Below are 25,933 nucleotides of genomic sequence, written 5' to 3' on the forward strand. Positions count from 1 at the left end.
TGGTGGCAAGTTAGGTCAACTTGACGACACTAACAAAGAGTGTGCTATTTTCATTGATATTTTTCACAAATCAACCCAAAATGAACTGGTCCACAGAACCAAATACGTAGTCTCTTAGGCAGGACTGTTTTCTTATTCACTGCCCTGTATGACTTATGTGGTCAGTTCATAACTCATTTGCTCCAAGTGCTGCGTCAGTAAGTTCTAGTTAGCAGCGCTGACGATTCTGTGGGACAGGAGCTTCATTTGTGTTTAAGTTTTACAACTTCCTGTGAAACAGGATCTCAGATAGTGTGGGCTGGCCTGGACCTCACAGCGTAGCTGAGGATGACCTTGAACTCCTGATCCGTTTTGCTTCCACTCACCAAGTACTGAGATTAAAGGGATGAGCCACCATGTCCAGGGCATTTAATATTTTTTAGTGCTTTCATGTTCTGGGCTAAGTACTCTTACATGGGCAAATGTCGTTTACAACTTCACGAGTTAGATAATATATAAGTAAGATAATATCCTTACTTACAAAGAGATAGGCTTCAATGTAGAAATTACTTAAAGGTGTAAAATAAAACTCTTAAAAATCATATAAAACTAGCATCTACTTTTTTTGCATAAAATTTTGCCTTGGAGCCATGTTAAAGAATGATAGTTAAGAAGAACCATTCGGTAGTCAGAACTCAAACCTGAGCCATTTACAAATATTAATTTAATTTGTGTTTTCTCATTGTTGTGGATAAGAAAAGCTGAGTAAGGTAGAATTTTACGCCTGCCTTTTGATACAAGGTCTTGGCATTGCAAAAACAAGCTACAACAAAGCGGTTTGTTCATGATGATAATGAGGCTGTCTTTACACAGCACTATTAGCCTTGTGTTTTACGAAACGAGGATGTTTAATAACAGGTTATAGATTTATGTATTATGTATTACATCATGAGCCCCCCAGGCTAGTGCTGTGTCTGAAATGCTGTACTAAATGCTCTTAGCAAGTTCACATGTTTATGTACTCAATCAACGCCTAAGGCATCTTTCTTAATTAATCCACGTTAATGAAAATAGTTTACATAGCTCAAGCCAGACAGTTGTTTACTGGAGTTGTTAATGGAGGATGGAGCCCATACCTAAAGCCATGAATTACCACAAAACAAAGTGACCCGGTGCGGCGATATTTTAATTACTTGTTCAAAATGTCTTTCTTCCTCTAAAGCTTGGACTAATTACCATACCAGAGTCACACACGTTTGTGGATTGCCTGTCGTGTTTACCTATAGCCTAAAAGCTGAAACAGAGTCCTTGCTCTTACTGAGCAAAACAGGCAGCTTTTCAGACGATCAAAAACCAGATTTGGAAAATAATCCTGAACGCTGGTGTAGGTCAAAGATCACAGTTCGTCACCTTCACTGCAACAGCGTGGAAAGAGCTGAGAGAATTTCCAGCATTGAAATCCACGTCAGTCAACTCTCTGGTGGGCGGGGCCTCGCGCCGCCCGCCGAGTGCGCACGCGCTATCGGGAGGCCGGCTGTGACCCTGAGAGCTTGCCGTCGCGTAGCGCGCACGTAGGACGTCGCGTCTGCGCAGACGCTTGGCGCAGAGGCCTGGCGGAAGCCAAGATGGCGCGGAAGGGGTCTGCAGGCCGCGCTTGGCGCTTTCTCCGCGTCTGAGCCGAGTTCTTTGGAAGGGACTGTGGCAGACGCCCTTCGTGCCGCGATGGCTCGGCATCGGAACGTCCGAGGATATAACTACGATGAAGGTGGGTGGCAGGGCCGCGCTGGGAAGTCGTCTCAGCTGTTCCAGCTGGGATCCTGGCCTGTACGTACGCCTGGATGGGAGTGCGGACCCCGGAGCCACACTAGAAGTGGTGTTTGTGGTGAGGAGAGAAGGAAGGGGAAAGGGTAGGACATCAGAGTCCCAGGGAAGGAAGACAGCGTGGTTGCTGCCTTCTGGATTGACCTGGAGAATGTGGCAGCTCACGGGCCTACGGATGTTTGGCGACGTTGGGATTCGATGCTCTTTGGTATCCAAACGTTACCTCTTTTCTCATTGTTTCATTTGGGGACCCAGGTATCAGTTTCTAACTTCTGTCTCATAAGCCCTTCTTCAGACATGCCGCCGAGGCGTTACTTATTTTTAAACCCAGGCTGGCTTAATGCTTACGTTCAACCGACCTGCTAAAACTTTTTTTTTTTTTTTTTAAATTTTTGCCTGTGTTCGTGTGTTTTGACTGCAGAATTCTTGCTTGACCCGAATTTCCAGCGAATTTCAAAATTGGGGACGTAGGAAACAGAAAAGATTCACGTTTATAAGGATCAAGAAATTAAGTCGATTTGCTGATCTTCAAGCATATATTCAGTTAATGACCAATAATGTTAATGTATTTTAAAATGGAAATGAAAAACAACACTAGAGGGAAAGTCCTAGAAAAGGACTCGTTGGGTTTTTTTTTTTAAATTAAAAAAAAAATCTGTTTTCAAGGAGATAAGTTCAAAGTGGTTTTAGGAAGACTATATGCCTTGCAATGAATGCATAATAATAGGTATCATCAAGCATCCTAGAAGCTGAAAATAAAGACAGTGTGAGCTAATGCAAAAGGAGTAAGACCTACAGCTTTGTCAACTGGAGAGCATGCACTGTTGAAGGAGTCGGTTGTTATTGACAGCCCTGGGAGACTATGAGCATCGTTGTGTTCGGATAGGGTTGGACAGCTAACACCCTGTGCTGCCTTTGGAGACTGGGACCCAGTCTGCCTGGAATGTCTTCCTTTGCTGACATCCACTGTCTTGTAGCGGAAGTATAAAATGCCTTGCGGCCACGGCCACTGAGGAATGACTTTAGACTGGGAGAGATTTTGTAGATACGAAGCGAAGGACACTCTTCTCTTTAGTACCTTATTTCCTCCTTCAGTGATAACTGAGTACTGGGTACTACTTAAGATGTTAAAGACTGTCTAAAAGGAGCAGCTGGTTAACGTGAGAGGTTCCCCAAAGTGTAAGGCCAGTGTGGCTGGAGCCATGTAAAAGACAGCATCCAAATCAGAGAGGATCAGGATTTCTGTGTGAAGTATTTGACAAGAGTTGTGTGTCCTCTGAGACTCAGTGCTGAATACTTCCTTGCCTTGATACAACCCAAGGTCAGGTTATATTTCTTTGTAACAGTTGGTGACATCATCTTGTCTTGGCTACCTGAGGTCAGGTTATACTTCTTTGTAACAATTGGTGACATCATAACCACGCCTGTCCTGCCCTGTCATGGGATGCTTCTCCCTCCCTGCTTACAAAAGTATAATTTGTTTTCAATGTCTAGTTTTCTTCTCCCCAGTTAGGCATCCCTTTGGACTTTGAATAATTAAAAATTCATAAAAGTATTTTAACGTCCTTAGTCTGAGGTCTAAAACCTATTGGTTCCTCTTTGTAACACCTGCTTCTTTTTTTCTGTGTCCTTTGGAGTATTTTTCATGACTGCCTCAACTAGTGTTTTTGCTTGTTTTGAGACATTTTCAAGTAGCCTGTATTGGACTTGAATCCACTGTCTAGCCAAGGAGATGAACTCCTAATCCTCCTGCCTCTGATTCTGTTTCCCAGTTGATAGATGACAGCCATGGGCTTTCAGGTCTGGCTTATGTAGTACCGCCATGTGGAACCTAGGACTTTGTGCATAACGGGCAAGCAACTCTTCTGCATGTGCAGCCCGACTCAGCTTGTTTAAAAGCCCTGCTTAATCCTATGTGTAGTCCAGTGGCTGTTGCGATGCCGTGCGTATAGGAAACCACACCAATATTTTGTTTAAAATAAATGAACCACTTTAGGAAGATGGCAGGAAGAGTTTTCTCCCTATTTTTAATATTGTAGCTCTTTAGGTCACCTGAACTAGTAAAAGTGATTTGTTATATCAGAAAATATATTTTGGGGGGTTGTGAATAACATTTTTAAATTTGGGATTAAAGTCTTTTTTTTTTTTAACCTCACATTTTTATTCAATACTAGCAGTCATACAAATTTTAATTGCCATGATTTTTGGTCTTAGCCTTTAAGTATGCTGCTCCTGCAGCATGAGTGCCCTAGAAAGCTGGCTACTCTCTCCTGTGGAATTGGTTTGAATGTTCTATTCCTGGAGAAGTTCACATGTATGTTCCCAGATCACTTTATTTCTCTGTTGAGCACTCGTCATACAGCTTTGTAATCACTCTCTTCTGGGCTGCTAGGCTTTTGGCATTGACAGAGCTGGAAATGTGCTCACTTTGTCCTGAAAATGTCTCTTTAAGAGTCTCAGGTATAAATTTATGTTCCTTGCAGGGTTTTAAATAATTTGACTCATTAACTTGTGAATACATTAATCTAGTGTCCCACGTATGCCAGGTACTTGACGGAACTAAGTTTTTCCTAGAAGGAACAATAATTTCTTATGCATTGAAGACAAGAAGTCAGAGGTAAAGGGGCAGCTGGAGCCTTCCTAGAGAACATGCTCCGCCAAGGCTGACTTGCTCCACTTACATACTTCACTTGAAGACTCAGAGTCACGAAAGTTAGGTTTCCTGGTTCTCACAGAGAGTGACTTCGGTTGGATTGTACCCTACACTCCCTTTTTTGTAAAGATGTTTGCTTAGGGAGAGCAGCGGGTGGCTTACCTTACATTTTGTGATCAATTAGACAATTCATTTATAAATCTACTGGATTATTACTGAGTTTGATGTAGGAGAATTAAATAAAACCCAGTCAGCTTAAAAAACAGAAGGTACGTATGCTTTTAAAGAATAGACTGTCAGTAATTTAGGTTAAGTGGATGTCTGCTTTGTGGGTAGAATTCTTGGAATTTATGGAAAAGTAGACATTTAGGTTCCTTGGCAGTTGCTATTTTAATTTATTTTGTAGATAATTCAGGTGTTTCCTCATTAATATAGAAGACTGATTGAACTTGTCAATGAATCTGTTTTGTGTTTTAGATTTCGAAGAAGATGATTTGTATGGCCAGTCTGTGGAGGATGATTATTGTATTTCACCATCAACAGGTAAGTTGTAAAACAAACAAACAAACAAAAAAAACAAAAAACTATTTCTTTGATTTGGCTGTTTAAAAGGATCAAGTAAGTATGATTGTCATCCTGGACTAGACTCATAAGACTATAATACATAAGTCTTAAAAAGATAAGAAGCTGGTCAGTGGTGGCGTACACCTTTAATTCCAGCACTCGGGAGGCAGAGGTAGGCAGACCTCTGTGAGTTCGAGGCCAGCCTGGTGTCCAGAGCGAGTTCTGGACAGCCAGGACTACACAGAGAAAGCCTGTCTCAAAACAGACAAAACAAAACAAGATATGTGTATGTGTGTATTTATTTATATACTCACATTTTAAAATGTAAAGTTTTTATAATGGTTTATTTGAAAACAGAAAATAGATTTTATATATATAGTTCAGGGTGGCCCTGAATTCTTGGTGGTCCTCCAGCTTTGGCCATACTTAGATGGGTTTGTAAGTATGCCCCACCAAGTTTACCTGTAAGAGTTTCTTACTCATGAATAATTTTTATGAGTTTTGTATGTGTGTGTGATCTGTGTTTGTGTAGGTGCATGCTTGTGTGCATGCATGGGGAGTGTGGGAGAGCCTCAGGTACCTTGTGTCACTCTTCATATTAGTTCTTTGAGACAGTATCTCTCATAGGCTGGTAGCCAGCAAGCCTCAGGGATCCTGCTATCTCTGCCACCCAAAGCACTGGGGTTACAGACATGTACATGGCCACGCCTGGTTTTCATGGGTACTAGGGATTTGAACTCAGACCCTCATGCTTGTGTAGTAAGAGTTCTTACCCACTTACCCATTTTAAACAAAAATGAAGCAGTTTAAGGAAAGCTTTGAAGACTTATTTTTCTAATAGTCTCTGTATTACACAGTTGTATAAATTCATTAAAATGTCAGTTGCTCATAGTGAAATCCTAAGATCTCTGAAGGCAGATAGTAGTAAATTTTGATCAGGGGTATTTGGAGTATTAGACTGACATTTGGGAACCATTTATTTAGGGAAAGAGCAGTAGTGCTTAGTTATGGATTTGAGAGGCTTATAGAGTCAAGGTCTGCTAGGTGTGGTGGCATATGTCTTTAATCCCAGCACTCGAGTAAGAAGCAGGCTGATCTCTGAGTTTGAAGCCAGCCTGGTGTATATGGCAAGTTCTAGGCCAGTCAGGACTACAGAGACTTTGTCTCAAAGGCAAGTTGAGATCTACAAGGTTTGTTGAATATGTTTTCCATGAAAGTGGACTCTTCATACAGCAGTGATTGCTCACAATTGGTGCAAATTAATAGTTACTCTCTAGGTAGTACCTAGTGTGCTAACAGTACAAAAGTTACTCTTTCAGAAGTTGTTTTCTGGAGACTTACATGTACGGGCCTGGCTTACTTGATGCCTTGATCAGAGACTTCTGTGTGTCTCTCATGGCTTCATGTGAATCCTGCATTGTTCAGATTCTGGACACCCAGGCTGTGAGTTGTTTTTGTAGTTAAATAGTTTTGCTTCTTTGATAACTCACTTTTAACAAAAAAGCATGAGAATATGAATTTTTTTATTTTCTAGCACATTTACAGGGTGTGAAATATAGCTTAGTAGGCATGCATGTAGCTTAGTAGGCATGTGTGAGACCCAACACCACCTTGTAGGAAGACAGCAATAACCAAAACACTCCACCACAAACAGTCAAGAAGGGAAAGTGTGTGGCGTAGCAGTAGCATTAGACCAGAACACACTCTAGCCTTTGCTGGCTTGGATCCCAGTGCGCACCACAGGCTAACCTGCAGTCTGGAATTTGTAAATGGACGTTTCCTGTCCCCACTGCCCAGTCCCAGATAACCGACTCAGAAGCTTACTATTGCTTATAAATGCTTTGCCAGTAGCTCAGGCTTGTTATTGGCTAACTCTTATTCTTAAATTAACCCATATTTCTATTTATGCTTTTCCATGTGACTCATGACTCATTTTCTTCACTTGCTGCTTGCTGGGCAGCAGCTGACCTCTCCTGACTTCGCCTCTTTTTTCTCATCATTACCAGTGCTTTCCCGCCTAACTTCCTGCCCAGCTACGCCCTGTCAGCTTTTCGTTAACCAATGAGAGTAATACATATTCATAGTGTAGAAAAGCATTGTCCCACATCAGGGATTCCCTGTTTCAGAGTCTCAGAAGTTAGGATAGCAGGCCTGAGCACCATGTGCTGGGCCTAGGTTATTTTTTAATGTGTGTTTTCAGGTAATTTCCAATGAGAAATGAGTAGTTTTAGAATAGTTTCTGATATTTAAAGCAGCAGCCTGTGGCAGAGCTGTGGGCTTTTGGCTGCTCTGTGAAGCAGAACCGCCTCTTCATTACTGCTGTCATGGTTGCTGTCTGCCCCAGTTTGCTCCCTTGTGGCTGTAATAAAACACCAGGACAGAAAGCCACTCGGGGAGGAAAGGGTTCATGCAAACAAATGCCCCACAGACATGCTCGCGGGCCATCCTGGGTGGTAATTCCTCAGGTGAGAAGATCAGGCTTCTCAGTATCTAAATACCCTTTAGACAGTATGTCTCGTTTAGGGAATTAATGAACAAATGATGTATTGAGTAGCTCAGGGAATAAAACTCTAACCTTTTGTTCATTCAAGAGGTGAGCATACTGTACTCATGGTCTAATAAAAAGCCTTTAATTGAGTTGCTTTGCCAATTAATAGAAACTTCTAAACTTTAGTCACAAATATTTTGATTTCTAAGCATATTTTTCTTGATAAAAGGTGATTTTAAAATGTAACTCTTAAAAATTTCCTTTAAAAAGATTTTTCATACTGATTGTTGAATGATTGTCAGGGCACTAATAACAAGAGAACCAGGAAAAACAATTTGAATAATGTATTTTGTTTCAGTTAATGTGAGTTGAAAATATCCCTTTGATATATTTTAGTTCAAAATCAATACCCAGTATCAGTTTGTGTGTAAGACGAACACCCTTCTTCCTTCCCCCCTCTTTCTGGTCTTTTTACTGAAAAGCAGTGGTGTGAGGTCCTGTTCAGATAGTTAACTGCTGAATTCTGATGGGTGAAGAACATGCCTCAGCATGCTTGACAGGAGAGGTGCGTGGGCTGGGAAACTGGGGATGTGTGGGTAGAGTGGTGACTACTGAGTGCTGTCTGCTCTGGGAGATTCAGAGTTCATGCAAGTTATAGTATGGAAGAAGCCTGGGATGACTAGGAACCAGAACAGAAAATGGGAACCAGATTGTGAAAGATCTTTTTCATTTTATATCTGTCCCTTTTGACTGGAGGCATTTGAACAGGGAGGGAGTTTAACAGGTGACGGAGGATCTACAGTAGACTAGCAGACTACACTGGGCAGATTGGAGGTGGGGCTTGTAGGACAGTTTCTTTTCTTTCTCTGTTTTTTATCTGTTTGTCTGTTAGTTTGGCTTTTTCAAGACAGAGTCTCACTATGTTGCTCTGGGTGTCTTGGAACATACTATGCAGACCAGGCTGGCCTCAAACTCACAAAGATCAGCCTGCCTCGCCTCCCAAGTGCTGGGATTAAAGATGTGCCCATGTCCCGCAGGGCAGTGTTTCTCTTAAGCTTCCCTGCTGGTATGAAAGAAAGAGTAATTGTTAAATACAATTTTCCTGCCTTTTTTTCAGGGAGGATGCTGAGAGCTGTGTCTTTAATACGCACACAAATGTGTAGGAAATAGTTGTGGACAGTTTCAGGACTTAGAATTGGAATTCCTTGGACTTTCATGTATGTCAAATGGCTTGAATTTAAAAATTGCCATGAATAACTTTCAAAAAAATGCACTGAAGCTTAAGATTTAAAATTAAAAAAAATTCTCACTTTTATTATATTTTCACCCTTGTTTTGATTTATTTATTTATTTATTTTTGGTTTTTCGAGACAGGGTTTCTCTGTAGCTTTGGTGCCCGTCCTGGAACTAGCTCTTGTAGACCAGGCTGGTCTCGAACTCCCAGAGATCTGCCTGCCTCTGCCTCCCGAGTGCTGGGATTAAAGGCGTGCGCCACCACCGTCCGGCTCCTTGTTTTGATTTTTATTTGTACTAGTTGCCTTTTAGGCTTTGATTTCAACTTCAAAGTTTGGACTACCTTCTGTCTGCTGTGTCCTACCCTTTCTGTCTCCTCCTGACCTCAGCCTCTATGGTTCCTTATTCTGTTGGCCTCTGTTGCAATCCCAACCACTAGCAAGGGCTTCAATGGCTATAGTATGAGTTTGGAAATTGGAAGTTTTTGTTTGAGAAGGTGTAACAATAAGGAATACCCCCAGAAATAGAAGCTTCTAGCAGTTGGCATAGGAGCTTATAAGTAAGAACTTCTGCTTTGCTATGCAAATCTCTAGAGTGAAGTTTGTTGAAGGAAGTGTCCAATTTCTTATCCCAGTCAGCATTGAACTGATCTTCGATTTCTTGGACCACAGTAGTTTGAGACATAGTTGGAGAAATTGCACAGTTAATGTTGGACTAAGCAGAAAAGAGTTTAGGAAAGTCTGAAAAACAATTTGTAAATCTCTAGGCAGAAAATGACACCCTTTTTTTATTATAGCTGATAGAGTAAATCTAAAATGTCACAGATTTTAAGGATTTATTTTAGATCACTAGAAATAAAAGATTATCAATCTAAGTATTACATGATGTTAAGGTGCCCTCTGGTTATAAGACTCATCTCTATGAGATTTTTAACAGTGGAAAAGGAACTACAGAATCTAAAACAGGATGTTTCTTCAGTCTTTTATCTGTAATACTAATTTATCTCCTTGAATAAGTTACAGAAGGATATACATAGATGTAAATCATACGTGTGCCTTTCTAAAATACTTTGTGGTATTCAAAAGTAAGACTAATTGCAGGGATAATAAGATTAGTACAGGTCATTCAACCTAAGAAACCTAACAAAACCGTTAACCATTTTAGTGAAAGTGCTGGCAGGTCTAGAGAGATGCATTAGCTTCCAGTGAATACAGGTGCAGGACTCTATAGTTTACAAAGGCAGAAGCTTGGCTGATCGAGGTATAAAGTAATGGTGCAAAGGCAAATATTCACATTAAGCATCGTGGGACAAGGCTGTGGCTGAGAGTGTAGGAGTTAGTCCCAGTGTATTACACGGCAGTAGAAATCAGACTTCCCAAGGAATGCTGGCTTGTCAGAGTGGCCTTATTTATTTATTTTTATTTTTTGGTTTTTTGAGACAGGGTTTCTCTGTGGTTTTGGAGCCTGTCCTGGAACTAGCTCTTGTAGACCAGGCTGGTCTTGAACTCTCAGAGATCCGCCTGTCTCTGCCTCCCGAGTGCTGGGATTAAAGGCGTGCGCCACCACCTCCTGGCAAGAGTGGCCTTTTTTAAACTAAAGCATCTTTCGAGTATCCCCTCCTCATTTTTTTATATATCAATTTTGATGACCTAATCTGAGGAAAGGAAACATGCATTTAGTTCTCAGTTTTTCTGCATGTGTTGAATTTTCCCCTTGTTGAGTCTTTAGTTTTTTTATTATGTCCTTAACGTCCTTTATCGTAACTGCTCCCGTCTGTGATTAATTTGTTTCGCTAATACTTGGTAACTGTTACTCATTTGGATTTTAAAGTGTGACGCTACAGTTGTTTTCTTACCTGCTTTTGTGCCTTCAATGGGATTTCTCAGTTTCAGTATTGAGAATCAAACCCAGGGCCTTATGCACACTAGGGAAGCTTTCACCAATGAACTATAGTCTCATCTCCTTTATCTTAATTTTTGTTAAAAAATGAGAAAAAAATTAGGAACTAGCTATATAAATAGACCTGTTAGTCGCGAAGAATTAGAAACAGCTATCAAAAATCTCCCTTCCAAAAAAAGCCCAGTACCAGATGGTTTCAATGCAGAATTCTACCAGAACTTCCAAGAATAGTTAATACCTATACTCCTTAATGTATTTCACAATATAGAAACAGAAGAGTCATTGCCAAATTCCTTTTATGAAGCTACAGTTACCCTGATACCAAAACCACACAAAGACCCAACCAAGAAAGAGAATTACAGGCCTATCTCACTCATGAACATCAACGCAAAAATTCTCAATAAAATACTGGCAAACCGAATCCAAGAACACATTAGAAAAATTATCCATTATGATCAAGTAGGCTTCATCCCAGAGATTGCAGGCTGGTTCAACATACGCAAATCTATCAATATAATCAACCATATAAATAAACTGAAAGAAAAAAACCATATGATCATTTCATTAGATGCCGAAAAAGCATTCGACAAAATTCAACACCCCTTTATGATAAAGGTCTTGGAGAGATTAGGGATACAAGGGTCATACCTAAATATAATAAAAGCTATTTACAGCAAGCCGACAGCTAACATTAAATTAAACGGAGAAAAACTCAAAGCCATCCCACTAAAGTCAGGAACACGACAAGGATGTCCACTCTCTCCATACCTCTTCAATATAGTGCTTGAAGTTCTAGCAATAGCAATAAGACAACATAAGGGGATCAAAGGGATTCATATTGGAAAGGAAGAAGTTAAGCTTTCATTATTTGCAGATGATATGATAGTGTACATAAGCGACCCAAAAAACTCTACCAAAGAACTCCTACAGCTGATAAACACCTTTGGTAATGTGGCAGGTTACAAAATCAACTCCAAAAAATCAGTTGCCTTCCTATACACTAAGGATAAGGAAGCAGAGAGGGAAATCAGAGAAGCATCACTTTTCATGATAGCCACAAATAGCATAAAATATCTTGGGGTAACTCTGACCAAGGAAGTGAAAGATCTATTTGACAAGAACTTTAAGTCTTTGAAGAAGGAAATTGAAGAGGATAACAGAAAATGGAAGGATCTCCCTTGCTCTTGGATTGGGAGGATTAACATAGTAAAAATGGCAATTCTACCAAAAGCAATCTATAGATTCAACGCAATCCCCATCAAAACCCCATCAAAATTCTTCACAGATCTGGAGAAGACAATAATCAACTTTATATGGAAAAACAAAAAACCCAGGATAGCCAGAACAATCTTATACAATAAAGGATCGTCTGGAGGCATTACCATCCCTGACTTCAAACTCTATTACAGAGCTACAGTATTGAAAACAGCTTGGTATTGGCATAAAAACAGAGAAGTCGACCAATGGAATCGAATAGAAGACCCGGACTTTAGCCCACAAACCTACGAACACCTGATTTTCGATAAAGGAGCTAAAAGTATACAATGGAAAAAAGAGAGCATCTTCAACAAATTGTGCTGGCAAAACTGGATGTCAATCTGTAGAAGAATGAAAATAGATCCATATCTATCGCCATGCACAAAACTCAAGTCCAAATGGATTAAAGACCTCAATATCAGTCCGAACACACTGAACCTGATAGAAGAGAAAGTGGGAAGTACTCTACAACACATGGGCACAGGAGACCACTTCCTACATATAACCCCAGCAGCACAAACACTAAGGACATCATTGAATAAATGGGACCTCCTGAGACTGAGAAGCTTCTGTAAAGCAAAGGACACTGTCACTAAGACAGAAAGGCAACTCACTGACTGGGAGAAGATCTTCACCAACCCCGCAACTGACAAAGGTCTGATCTCCAAAATATATAAAGAACTCAAGAAACTAGACCATAAAAGGTTAATCAATCCAATTATAAAATGGGGCACTGAGCTGAATAGAGAATTCTCAACAGAAGAAGTTCAGATGGCCAAAAGACACTTAAGATCATGCTCAACTTCCTTAGCGATCAGGGAAATGCAAGTCAAGACAACATTAAGATACCATCTTACATCTGTCAGAACGGCTAAAATAAAAAACACCAATGACAGCCTCTGCTGGAGAGGTTGTGGAGAAAGGTGTACACTCATCCATTGCTGGTGGGAATGCAAACTTGTGCAACCACTTTGGAAAGCAGTGTGGCGGTTTCTCAGGAAAGTCGGGATCAACCTACCCCTGGACCCAGCAATACCACTCTTGGGAATATACCCAAAAGATGCCCTATCATACAACAAAAGTATATGCTCAACTATGTTCATAGCAGCATTGTTTGTAATATCCAGAACCTGGAACCAACCTAGATGCCCTTCAATGGAAGAATGGATGAAGAAAGTATGGAATATATACATATTAGAGTACTACTCAGCAGTAAAAAACAATGACTTCTTGAATTTTGCATACAAATGGACGGAAATTGAAAACACTATCCTGAGTGAGGTAAGCCAGACCCAAAAAGAGGAACATGGAATGTACTCACTCATAATTGGTTTCTAGCCATAAATAAAGGACATTGAGCCTATAATTCGTGATCCTAGAGAAGCTAAATAAGAAGGTGAACCCAAAGAAAAACATATAAGCATCCTCCTGAATATTAACCTTCATCAGGCGATGAAAGAAGACAGAGACAGAGACCCACATTGGAGCACCGGACTGAAATCTTACGATCCAAAGGAGGAGCAGAAGGAGAGAGAGCACGAGCAAGGAACTCAGGACCGTGAGGGGTGCACCCACACACTGAGACAATGGGGATGTTCTATTGGGAACTCACCAAGGCCAGCTGGCCGGGGTCTGAAAAAGCATGGGACAAAACCGGACTCGCTGAACATAGCAGACAATGAGGACTACTGAGAACTCAAGAACAATGGCAATGGGTTTTTGATCCTACTGCACGTACTGGCTTTGTGGGAGCCTAGGTAGTTTGGATGCTCACCTTACTAGACCTGGATGGAGGTGGGTGGTCCTTGGACCTCCCACAGGGCAGGGAACCCTGATTGCTCTTTGGGCTGATGAGGGAGGAAGACTTGATTGGGGGAGGAGGAGGGAAATGGGAGGTGGTGGTGGGGAAGAGGCAGAAATCTTTAAGAAATAAATTAATTAATTAAAAAAAAAAAGAAGTGGGAGGACCTTGATCTTCCCACAGGGCAGGGAATTTGGACTGCTCTTCAGTATCGAGAGGGAGGGGGAATGGAGTGGGGGGAGAAGAGGAGTGGGGATGGGGCAGGGGAGCGGCGGGGGGGGGGGGGAGGGAGCAATATGTGAGAGGAGAAGGAGGGAAATGGGAAACGGGGAAGAGGTAGAAATTTTAATTGAAAAAGAATAAAATAAAAGAAAAGAAAAAAATGAGAAAAAATTAGGAACTGGCTATATTACAGCATTCTTCATTTTGTATTCTAGCTGCTCAGTTTATTTACTCACGACGTGACAACCCTGTAGAAGAATATGGTTATGAAGATCTGAAAGAGTCTTCTAATTCTCTTTTGAATCACCAATTAAGTGAACTTGACCAAGGTATGGCTTTTTAAAAATAACATATCTTCATTAGCTGAAAATGATTAATCACCAAGTAAGAATTTATAGTTTTTTGAGATTATTCATAGTAATGAATATGAACAGTAATGATACAAACATATCTTATTCTTTGAAGGAAAATTTGCATCTTATTTAATGTGTCTATTGAGAAGTCTGTTGAATTGTATGAATGAGAATTTGATTCTATTAAGCCTATCAGCTGTTGAATAACTGGGCTTTTTGACAGAGTTTTCTCATTCTTTCATGTTTTACAAGAAAGAGAAATTCCAGTGATTTGTTGAAACAATTTGTAAAGAACTGTGGTCCATGAGGTTTTAGAAAGCTGATGACTAAAGGACAGGAATTGCTCTATGTACAAGAAGGGTAGCTTCCAAGCCGGGCGGTGGTGGCGCACACCTTTCATCCCAGCACTTGGGAGGCAGAGGCAGGTGGATCTCTGAGTTCGAGACCAGCCTGGTCTACAAGAGCTAGTTCCAAGACAGGCTCCAAAGCCACAGAGAAACCCTGTCTCGAAAAACCAAAAAAAAAAAAAAAAAAAGTATAGCTTCCAAGAAGTTTAAGGAAGAAACCTCTGAAAAACAGAGTAACCCAGAGTAACAACCGCAGCTGTTATGTCTGTGAGTGAAGACAAGATGGAACCTGTAAGGAGTAGCAGCACTGATTGTTTGCTTACTTTTAACTCTTTTAAAGACTTGAAAAGAATAGCTATGTTTCGACTTCCTTTTACTAATACGTTTCACATGTGACATTGCTTCAAGCATTTCTCAAACCATAGATTGATAGAGTAAGCTGGCCAGGTACGTGAGTAAGGCTGTCTGGAGAGTGAGTGAGGCTGAGCTCTGCCCCCCTTTGCAGTTGTACTTTTTCTATACATGTTGTTAATGTAAAGTTTATAATTGATTTGGAAACAGAAAGAAATGGGAGAAGATCTGTAAACTGATCTTTGAATATGTTAATAAAACAATTACTGGGGCCAGAAAGGAGGCTCAGTGGTTAAGAGCACTTGCTGCTCTTCTAGGAGACCTGGATTCAGTTCCCTGCATCCACATGGTGGTCCACAGAGCATCCATTTCTCCAGTTCCATGGGATCAGATACTTGCTTCTGACCTCTGGGGCAGTAGACTTGGGCATGATGCACATACATACATGAAGGCAAAACACTCAGATATAGGGAATAAATATTTTCTTAAATGCCAGGAGCTAACAAAATCAGGGTAAATAGAAGAAAGGCATAACTACATAAATCAGAAAACAGGAGAAATTAAATTTTGTCAACTCTGTAGATTGACTTGGACATCTGGTGTTAGTGACTTGGACAGAGGTAGTGCTGTCTGTACTCAGGAGTGTTAGCTTAGTCATGAGGGATAAGAAGGCAGTAGAGTAGAGGTCCTTTTTCTGCCACCTGTGCTTCTGTGGTCAGTGATTAAGTCCAAATTATTTGAGAAAGGAGGCTAACTTTCCATCCTGACATGTAACTACTTACATAGCAGGGATAATTGTGACCCATGTTAACTACCTGCTTAGCAGGCTCTCTAGTAACACACTGAATCTGCCTGGTTTTATTGGTAAGTTTTATTTCATAGGAACACGAATAGGCTATGGATTAATTAGGCCAGCCTGACTGTAGTCTGTACTTTTCACCTCCTTACTACTTTTCCTCTTTATGAATGTGTAGGGATAGATACTATGATTAATGATTAGACGTTCTGATACCTGTTCTGTTAAAGTATTGCCATCGAATTTCAGTGATTCATGTATTAGTTCAGTACATAATTCTTTCCTAGTAACAGGGAAAGCCTCTGTAAATCTTACACAAGCCAAAGCAGAATTGTCTTGGTATTTAAGAAATTTGTTTTTGTAATTAGAAAGTGCAGTATAGCTTTTACTATGGGAAGTATTGATAGTAGATGCCTTATCATGTTCAATACAGAAACTTATGGGGTGAATTACATTCTGTGACGTGTCTGGCATACAGAGTTTCTGTGAGGATTGAATATTATCAGTGTGAAAATTGCCAAGTGCATATACACAAATGAGTATCTGATTTGATTCTTTAGCCTCTAGGCACCTGGTCCCGTTTTAGCTCTTAAGGATGTAAGACTGATTATGTTATACTAAATTTTTATCATAGCTTAGTTATAAGAAAAATGAAAATCTTTAAGCAGTGCAATCCTAGGTTTAATTATGGTTTTAAACATGAACGTTCCTTTCCTTTTTTATTTCTTAGATTTGATTATTTTGGTCTTAAATTATTTTGATAATTTTAAAGGATGATATTTGTTGGTAATGGAGAGAGCTCAGTTAGTTTGGAAAAAAAATAGTGGTTCGTGACATGTAAGAAATATAGTTAGTGGTTGCCTGGGATTACCAGCAAGTTTATAATAGTCTCCACAATCCCCTTTCCTGTCTAGTCATGCTGGAAGTGATTGGGAGAAATTTCACCATGACAGTCTCAAAATGTTAGTGTGTCATTTGTATTTTCTTAGATATTTGTTATTTTTGATTGTGTGTATATGTGTATGCCTGTGTGTTGGCATGTGCACATGAGTGAAGATGTCTGGAGACCTCAAAAGAGGGTATTAGATCATCTGGAGTTGGAGTTACAGGCTGATCTGATTGACCCAATGTTGGTGCTTGGGAACCAAATTTGGGTCCCTCTGTAAGAATAGTACCTATCTGCTTTACCCTCCGAGCCTTCTGTCCAGCTCCATCCATTTGTATTTTTTAAGCAATTGGGAACATATAACCTTATCCTGTACTGAGAATATGTATTGTTGTATACAATTGATATGTATTTTTTCAAGTATTATTTAGAAACATTCATTACATTGATTTCTTCATTTATGAGATGTGAGACGACAGTGCATAGTAGATAAAATATAACCATTGTAAGTAATTTCTGCTGAAGGAAAGCAGAGTTTGACTTGCTAGTATAATTTAAAAGTCTCTGTTCACATGTGAAGATCTTTCACGATGAGAGCTCTTTGAAGATGCTGTATAGTACAGCTCTTTCTCTCTGTTGTGTGTTCTAGCTCGTCTGTACTCATGCCTTGATCACATGCGAGAGGTGCTGGGAGATGCTGTGCCTGATGACATACTGATTGAAGCAATTCTGAAAAACAAGTTTGATGTCCAGAAGGCTTTGTCAGTGGTTCTGGAACGAGACAATGTGCAGAATATGAAGGAGAAGAGCGAAAGAGCAGTGTCTGCAGGAAAGGCATCGAAAGGTATGCTTTCACTCCTCCTAGCTCTTCTGCGTGCTGAGCAAAAAGTTAATTTGCTTGAGTTGTTAGTTGGCTACGTCAGTAATCTCAGTTATTATCAGTTGGCTTTCTAGTTTGCACTTTTGTCAACGCGTTTCTATTTTATGTATGTGAGTGATTTGCCTACATTTTTATCTGTGCCCCACGTGTATGCAGTGTCTTAGGAGGTCAGAACGTGTTGGATCCCCTGAACTGGAGTTAAGGATGGTTGTGAGCCACTGCGAGGGTGCTGGGAACCAAACCATGGTCCTTGGTAAGAGAAGATTGACAATGCTCTTGACTAGCCAGCGCTAGCATCAGTTTAGGGATTTTTAATTTGAGTTTTGTGTTTGCTTCCATAACCAACAGCACAAAGGAAAGAAAATCAGATAAAAGAAGACATTTTCCTTCTTGTTAGTTTCTTATTGAACTTTATAAAATCCTAATGAAATGAGACAGAAATGAGTATCTAGCCATTAATGATAAAAAATTCCTCTGTGCGCCGGGCGTGGTGGCGCACGCCTTTAATCCCAGCACTGGAGGCAGAGGCAGGCGGATCTCTGTGAGTTCGGGACCAGCCTGGTCTACAGAGCTAGTTCCAGGACAGGCTCCAAAGCCACAGAGAAACCCTGGCTCGAAAAACCAAAAAAAAAAAAAAAAATTCCTCTGTACTTAGGTCTTAGATAATTATAATTTCATGTTATTTGAGTATCATTAAATAATATAAAGTATTAAAATTATACTCTTCATATTTCATTTTTAGCTAATGCATAAGAAAACAAGAATAGGTTTTTAATTTTAAATTTGTGGGTTTGGGGTTTAGAATTTTGTGGACATGAGAACTGAGGTACAGTTGTATTAATTGGCGTGATTCTGTTAGTGGGAATGTGGTCATTTGTTAACTGGATTGATATGTCCTTTAATCTTTGGGTTAGGCCTCTGTGAAATTGCATGCAACCTACCCCTGTGAAATCAGTATGTTTCTGCATGTGGGGATTGGGACTCAGGTGCACTTTTTTTTTTTAAGGTTTTTCGAGGCAGGGTTTCTCTGTAGCTTTTGGAGTTTGTCCTGGAATTAGTTCTGGTAGACCAGGATGGCCTTGAACTCACAGAGATCCTGCCTCTGCTTCCCGAGTGCTGGGATCAAAGGCGTACACCGTAGCTACCCAGCTCAGGCGTACTTTTATTTATTTATTTATTTATTTTGATTGATTGATTTATTTATTTTTTTGAGACAGGGTTTCTCTGTAGCTTTTTGGTTCCTGTCCTGGAACTAGCTCTTGTAGACCAGGCTGGCCTCGAACTCACAGAGATCCGCCTGTCTCCGCCTCCCGAGTGCTGGGATTAAAGGCGTGCGCCACCACCGCCCGGCTCAGGCGTACTTTTAATTGATTGTAATGATAATGTCTTCTCTATTAATAAAGTGTCCCTAGAACAAAGGAAATCACAGATGGTGTTTGCTTGTTGTTTTTAATGTATTAAAATACAGAGAAAAATGAACCCAGTTTTTTACTTTTTAAAAGAAGTTTTAAAAGTTTTAAAATTTAAAGTTTTAAAAGTTTAAAAAGTTTTAAAATGGTAATCATGGCAATTTCATTGTGATAGAGCTTCACATTCATGAAATCTATGATTCCATGCTAAGTTCATGGAAATTAGAATGTTTATTCACACACAGCAGTGAAAATAGTGTGAAGGTCATCTTAGGTTGTTAGAGGTAATATTCCTCTTTTGTTTTCCTCATTGTCCCTGTTGCTAAATAATGAACATGTATCGCTTTAGTTGTAATCAAAGGAAGCACTTAGTAATTAAATGCCTTATTTCATGTCTCCTTTTGGTTGCTGTGTCTGTCTTCTGCAAATGTCAACTCGCTCATCTGAACATTAATGGCTCTTGTAAGGTAAGGAGTCTTATTTTCTTCTAATGAAGTTTCAGTTGAAAATGTTCAAAATTCTTGCCCTCAATCAGAAAATCATTTGGATAGCAGTAGCAAATCTTTTGATTGTTCTAGTGCAATAGCAAAATATGGATCACATAATTCTTCACTTGTGCCAAGTCACTATTTACTTCATAGAAAAAAGAAACTTGACAGACCCCAAAGTGAAAAGGAATTAGAATCATGTAAGTTAACAAAGGAGCTGTCCCTGACGCCCCTGACTGATGATGTGCCAAGAGATCCTTGTGCACGGCAGCCGTCAGTCAGTCTGTCCCCCACAGTCAGTCTGCAGAGTGGGCCTTGTAAGACTGCAGATGCTCCTGCATCTGACTGTGCTCCCGAGGAGGATTTCACTCTGAAAGGAATACCAGACTTAAAGTCCTTGATGAGAGGGAACATGGCAGCCAGTGCTTCTCGGGGTGTTCAAAGCAGTGTGCTACCTGATTTTCAAAGCATGCCAGTGCAGACCATCTTGGGAAGTTTAAATAACCCGTTGCACTTACCTGTCTCATTGGAAAATAATTTTAATCCCAGTATAAACACTGAAGCTGGACAAAGTGCCAAGAATGTTGTAAAGAATAGCAGTTTACCATTTTTCCAGTGTGAAAGTCTATCCCTAGCTGAACTGGTTGAGGAACACAGAGAAAACTCTCCCAGCCAGTGCTTTACTTTATCCGACCCATGTAACCAGTCATCTGTTAGCTTGGGGTCCCTTCCCCTGTCACAACTGGCAAACCGCTCTCCGTCTTCTAATGAAGTATCAGAGTTAACAGGATCTCTGTCATCGTTGGCATTTTCCAAAACTTCTCCCACAAGAGACCTGGAGAATTTGTCCCTTTCTGATTTGATCGCAAAAACAATTGAACTAGACAAGTCTCCGATTAAGAGAGATTCCTTTGAGCTCAGTTTATCTGAATTGAGAAATCCTGGAATTGATTCAAATATTGATCTTAGTGTTCTGATAAAAACTCCAGAGTTTGTTTCAAAGCCTGTAGCTGACCCATCAGTTGTTCCAACAGCAGACACTAAAGTTCTAACTTCAAAGTTAGGGAAAAATTCCAGTTCTACTAAGGATAGTAAGAAAACTAAAAGAGGCTCCCTTACTAAGAAAGCACCGTTGTCTCTGGCGTGGACCAAGGCTCTTGCCGCTAGGCCTTCAGCTTTTGCTTCGACGCTGTGTCTTCGTTACCCGCTGAAGAGCTGCAAGAGGCGCACTCTCGACCTCTACAAGACTTTCCTTTATAGCAGACAAGTTCAAGGTGTATCGGACAAAGAAACGAGTCCTCTTGTAGCAATAACGCCATTTGACTTCAAATCAGCATCCCCAGATGACATTGTAAAAGCCAATCAAAAGAAAGCATTTACTAGAGAATAGTAATGAGAGGAAAACTCAGTTACTGTTGCAAGCTTTTAAATCTTAATGTAAAGTCTCTGTAGGATCATTTTCGATTATGGGATCAAATTGTGATTTTTATTAAAATTGTCTTAAGTCCATTTTAACAACTTAAGTTGGTAAGGATTTTTGCACTGAGAGTTTTTTTTTTTTTTTTTTTAACAATGTCTTTTTGGAGTAATGACTGGTTTCATTTGAATGCTAGCTCATAGGGTATGTTTACAATGTGCGTATGGAAACATTGTGAATTGAACATCAGATGTTTCATTTGACAAACAACTTTCTTAAGTTTTATGAGGAGATATTTTTTCTATGAACTATTTTGTGCTCTTTTTTTGTAAATGAATGTGCAACTATTTGGGCTTATAGTATGAAATTGGTTCTTAGGATGCATAGCATAGTTGAGATATGCTTATATTTTCAAGTATTATTGGCATCATTCCTAGTTTTATTATTTTTCTTAGGTGACCACTAACACTTTCCTATTAGAAACTTTTGAAATTCTTGATTTCTGAAAGTACTATGAATTATGGTTGAGGTGCATTTTTAATGATAAGATGAAAATCTTTTAAGGGACCATGTATATATTGCAGCTGAACTAATACATAAATTATTTTTATACATTATTTTATAGATTTTGAAGGCATCTTCTTTAAAATAAACATATAGAAAGTATTTGGAAGTATGTTTGCATGTTATTTTAATAGGTTTTTGCCAGATTTCTTTAATAGTTTCTTTACAGTAAATAATGAGATATGGACCCTTTTTGCTCCTGATGACTGTATGCCTGGTAGTGACCCATCAGAGGTGGCAGATCCCATGAGAGTGCTTGTAGTCAGTAGGAGAAGGCTATGTCTTCAGTAGTGCTGGTCCTAGAATTTGGGAATCACCCGGAGAAGATTTTTCTAAATACAGCCACTGTTACTGCTTTTCAGATGTCTGAGTTGGTTTCTGAGGATCCCTTGGGAATGTGGTTCTAGAAGGTCTCCAAGTGGTACTTATGTCTGCTTTTCCTGGAGAATTGTATAGTAAAATTTTAGTGCCAAATATATCTGACCAACTTAATTTCTAATAATCAGGAATATCAAGGAAAATTACTTATCAGGGATAATGACCTTTTGCCTAGAATAATAAAAAGTAGTGTTTATATTTCTTGCATAAAGCTATTTCTTAGTGAACATTGAGTAGCTGCCATCTAAGTAGAAATATTTTTTTTGGAAGCTATTTCGTTATTCCTTGAATTTTTTTTTTGTGTGTGTTGTATTCAATTTTTTCCAGTAGTTTTAGCTGTACATGATACTGCCATATCCAGTATTCTTCTGAGCCACAGCATGAGTCCCACATAGTATTTGTAACTGAGTATATCATTGTTTATAATGTCTAGGAGATTATAAAAATGAGAACATACATTTTAGGATTAGCATTAACATTGGGTTACCCCCAGCTACTCTTTGGTTGTCTAGTCTTTCACTAGTCTTTCACCATCAGTTCAGTAGCTGACTTCTGTATGTGACTAACCAGTTAGAGTTGTATAGGCAGTGTCCTGTTTAGAGTGGAATTGTATTCTGAGAGTTTGTGACACATCATTACTCCGGATAGAGTAAGCCTTATGCAAGTGGTTCTCTTTGCACATAAAGCCACAATTCTCACTTAATCCACACTGAAGAGTGTGATAGATAGTATTATTTTACTTTTTAATGACAGTGATTTTCAAGAAGAAAAACAATACTTTGAGAACTATACTGTTTTAAGTGAACCGTGTGTCTCTTTGTTGGCTGATTAGGATTGAAACTACCACTTGTCTTGGCTACTGGACTGTCAGACATGTGCTTGACAAGGCCTTGCCCTTTTGACTGTGGGAATGTCACAGTTTCTGAGACTCAGAGGGTGAAGCCAAGAAACCTCTTTGCTGCTTCCACTTGTGGCCATGGTCCTTGGCAAAGAGGTGTGCTCATTGATAAACTGCTGTTAGGGTGTTTACACCTAATGTATACTGGCTGCTGCTCATTGACCAATTGCTGTCTTTGTAGCTCAGGGATGTTGAGTGTGTAAGGCTTACTTTATTTTCTATTTCAGATATTCATGGTGACAAACAAAGCCATTTCTGTTTGTGTTATGATCAGATGTCTCTATTTACATAGGAATACAATAAAATTAGTCCTAAATTATGAGAAAAATGTTCAAAATTTTTGCTTTTTGCTCTTTTTGTTCTATTGTGTGCATGGGTGTTTTGTCCTGACATTGTAAAGGACAGAATTCTTAAAATTGACTGTCCAGAACCAGGAATTCATTCAGTACAGAACACTTTTTACTTTTTTCCCATTTGTGTTCTCACCTGTTTATCTCCTTGGCTTTCAACCTTTCTTTCCTGCGGTATCTGGGCCATCCTGCATCTAGTTGTCACCCCAATGATAATGTCAGAAAGGTGCTTTGGATATAAAAGGAAGCACTAAAGATGATACAGTGCAGAGAAAAAGAACAAGTTTGTAAATGGCTGCTATTTTTTAGATTGGCCTTGAACCTATATTTGGATGATTAAATTTTGGAAAAATGATGTATCATCAATTTTCTCTTATGTCCACAAATATATATATATATATATATATATACACATACACAATATATATATATATATATTTGTTGATAAAATTTATTTATAGTAAATGCATAAATATTTGTTTTTAAAATGAGTTCTGTAGTTATAAATTGTTTTCTGTTATTTTAATAATGGAATGTGTGTAAACAAAGATAATGTTGGCTAGAAAGGGAAGAATTAATAGGAATTTCTATTACGTTTGTACCTATAATTATATAAAACTTGGTAATTGTGTAAGTGATTTTCAGGCTGTTGGAAACAGGTCACATTCTGAGTGTATATGTACATTTTTATAAAAGCTATGTTGAAAGAAATTGCAACATAGGTTTTCTTACCCCTGAGAAGTTTCTGTAGAAATTTGATACTTCAGAATGTTATTTTGTAATTAATGTGGAAAGTACTACTGTTTCATGTCTCTATAAATGAACTAAAAACAGTCCGTCTTGGTGTGAAGAATTTCTTCTAATATTTTCATCATTTGTAGTTCTTCTTTTCTGTAGGATGTGTGTGCGTGCATGCATGTATATGTGTGTTATTTGATATTTTATGAGTCATATAGAAACATAATTAGCCATACAGGTTAGGAGTTAGGGTGAATATTGATTTCAGAGATTATGGTGGAAGGAGTAAGAATTGAGTACACATTTCCTGCCTTATCATGCTTGGGTTATATTGTGCTATTTAAAGCAGAACATTTTAGATGCAGGCGACATGCCAGGGTAACAGTGTGAGGATTCTTACTTCAAAGAGGTGGGTAGATGTAGACATGTATTTATAGCAAGTTGTAGCACATGTAATCCTGAAACTGGTGTCTTTCTTTTCCCCATCTGAACTGCTGCTTCCTTGCTTTTTTCCTGTCTTATCAGTCTCACCCTCTGTCTCTCAGATCAGAAACCTACCGTCATCTTTGATTCCTCTCTCACTGACCTGCTACTTATAACTGATTGCCACACTTATGTCTAATGTATGAGGAAGCATTTATATATGCATGCAGATAGTGTCAGTTCTTCTTATTTGGGGTAATCATTTCACTGAGTGATGGCAAATACTGAATTAGGATTTACTGAGACATTCTTTCTATATGACATATGTGATCACTGTGTCCTGTAATTGATAAGCCACTGGTTGCATGTCCATCAACCACTCAGCATATAACTTTGTTTTACACGTGCCTCTATTAAAGATACATTATTTAGTATATATTACTGTATCTCATTAATACATTGACCTTGAGCTCACAGAGATTCATAAAGTACTACTTCATCTAACACTCACTTTGTATTCATAAAGTATCTCATAGCTTTCTTATGCCTAGGGGTTTTAGGGATATCAATATTCTTCCAAGAAGGCAAAAATAGAAAAGCATGAGAGCAAATGAACCCTGAAAAGCACATGTTTACAGTACTAGAGCTGAAACAAGAGAATAGTGTTGCTGTGTTTGCCCTCACCTAGGAATTTATCTGTTGATGGCTCTAATTGTTCAGTGTTCCATGCAGGTTTGAAAGTGATGTCCGCGGTGCCCTGAGTAGTGATTTCTGGTTGCAGATATATGGTAGTGAAAATTTGAATACCCAGATTTGGGGTCCATGAATCGAGGGGATCTGATTCACTATTCCCCATCTTTAGTCATTTCTTTCAGGACTTCTAGCTTTTGAAGAACTACACTAACATCTAAGTAGTCTCTTGATTCAGTGCATTTTCTCTTAAAGTATTTCATACACTAGACCCAGAGTAAATTTTCTGAAGTGTTCATGTATTCTTTTTTTCTGCCTAATTTTTCTGCTTTTCTTTCTTAAGCTCTTCTTCTAACTGATATGTTTAGTGTTACACTGTGCAGTCTCGTGGGCACACCTCCTTGAGCCTCTTCTCCCTTCCCCTTCCCTCTTGTACCTGACTATGTTCTCTTCAGACTAGAGTTCATAAAGAGTTTTATAATATCCTGGGTCATGGTGTCTTCGTATGCATCTGTACCTCACTGTATTCTCTTATTTCCACCCCATAGGAAATTGTTATCACACCTGCAGATACGTACTTTTTCTATTGCCTTTCCATATTTTTAAGTTATTTGTATTCTTTTTAAAGCTGTTATTTCTTAATTTTCATCTACTTTTTTTCTGCTTTAATTTTAGTAAGTTTTAGGGATATGTGTATATGTATAAATGTATCTATAAATACACATATATATATATACACATATATATGTATGTATATATGCTACATAGATTAGACCTTATAATAATTGTTACTTCTGATTCCTATTTTGCCATGTGTTAAATTTTGGCTTTGTTTAGACAGTTTTATTCTATTGTCCATGTTGGCCTAGATTCACTGTGTAGCCCGTGCTGGCTCTAGCTCATAACCATTCTTGCCTCAGCCTCCCAGGTGCTGGGATAACAAGGTGTGTACCTTTACTTTCTGCTCTTAGGGTATATCTTAGAAGATAAACTTTTTTCAGTTTTCAAATCAAATTTTTTCTTTTTTTCTTAAGACCTTTTGTTTGAA

The 25,933-nt window shown here is 39.1% G+C and overlaps 1 protein-coding gene across 3 annotated transcripts in view; it reads left to right on the forward strand.

Annotated features, from left to right (window-relative positions):
• Positions 1–1,586: 1,586 nt before the first annotated feature.
• Hbs1l (HBS1 like translational GTPase) overlaps positions 1,587–25,933 on the forward strand; it is a 75,335-nt gene continuing 50,988 nt past the window's right edge. Inside the window, exons 1-5 of one of the 3 annotated variants that reach the window (XM_057754600.1) lie at positions 1,587–1,744; positions 4,931–4,996; positions 14,133–14,246; positions 17,300–17,494; positions 19,412–23,763. In XM_057754600.1, the coding sequence (XP_057610583.1) occupies positions 1,702–1,744; positions 4,931–4,996; positions 14,133–14,246; positions 17,300–17,494; positions 19,412–20,817 (1,824 nt within the window). In that variant the 5' untranslated portion in view covers positions 1,587–1,701 and the 3' untranslated portion in view covers positions 20,818–23,763. Of the gene's footprint in view, positions 1,745–4,930; positions 4,997–14,132; positions 14,247–17,299; positions 17,495–19,411; positions 23,764–25,933 lie in introns of those variants that run through there. The other 2 variants (XM_057754591.1, XM_057754607.1) reach the window with 2 other exon arrangements.

This window comes from Chionomys nivalis, chromosome 2, assembly GCF_950005125.1.
Source record: "Chionomys nivalis chromosome 2, mChiNiv1.1, whole genome shotgun sequence".
NCBI classification, from domain to species: Eukaryota; Metazoa; Chordata; class Mammalia; order Rodentia; family Cricetidae; genus Chionomys; species Chionomys nivalis.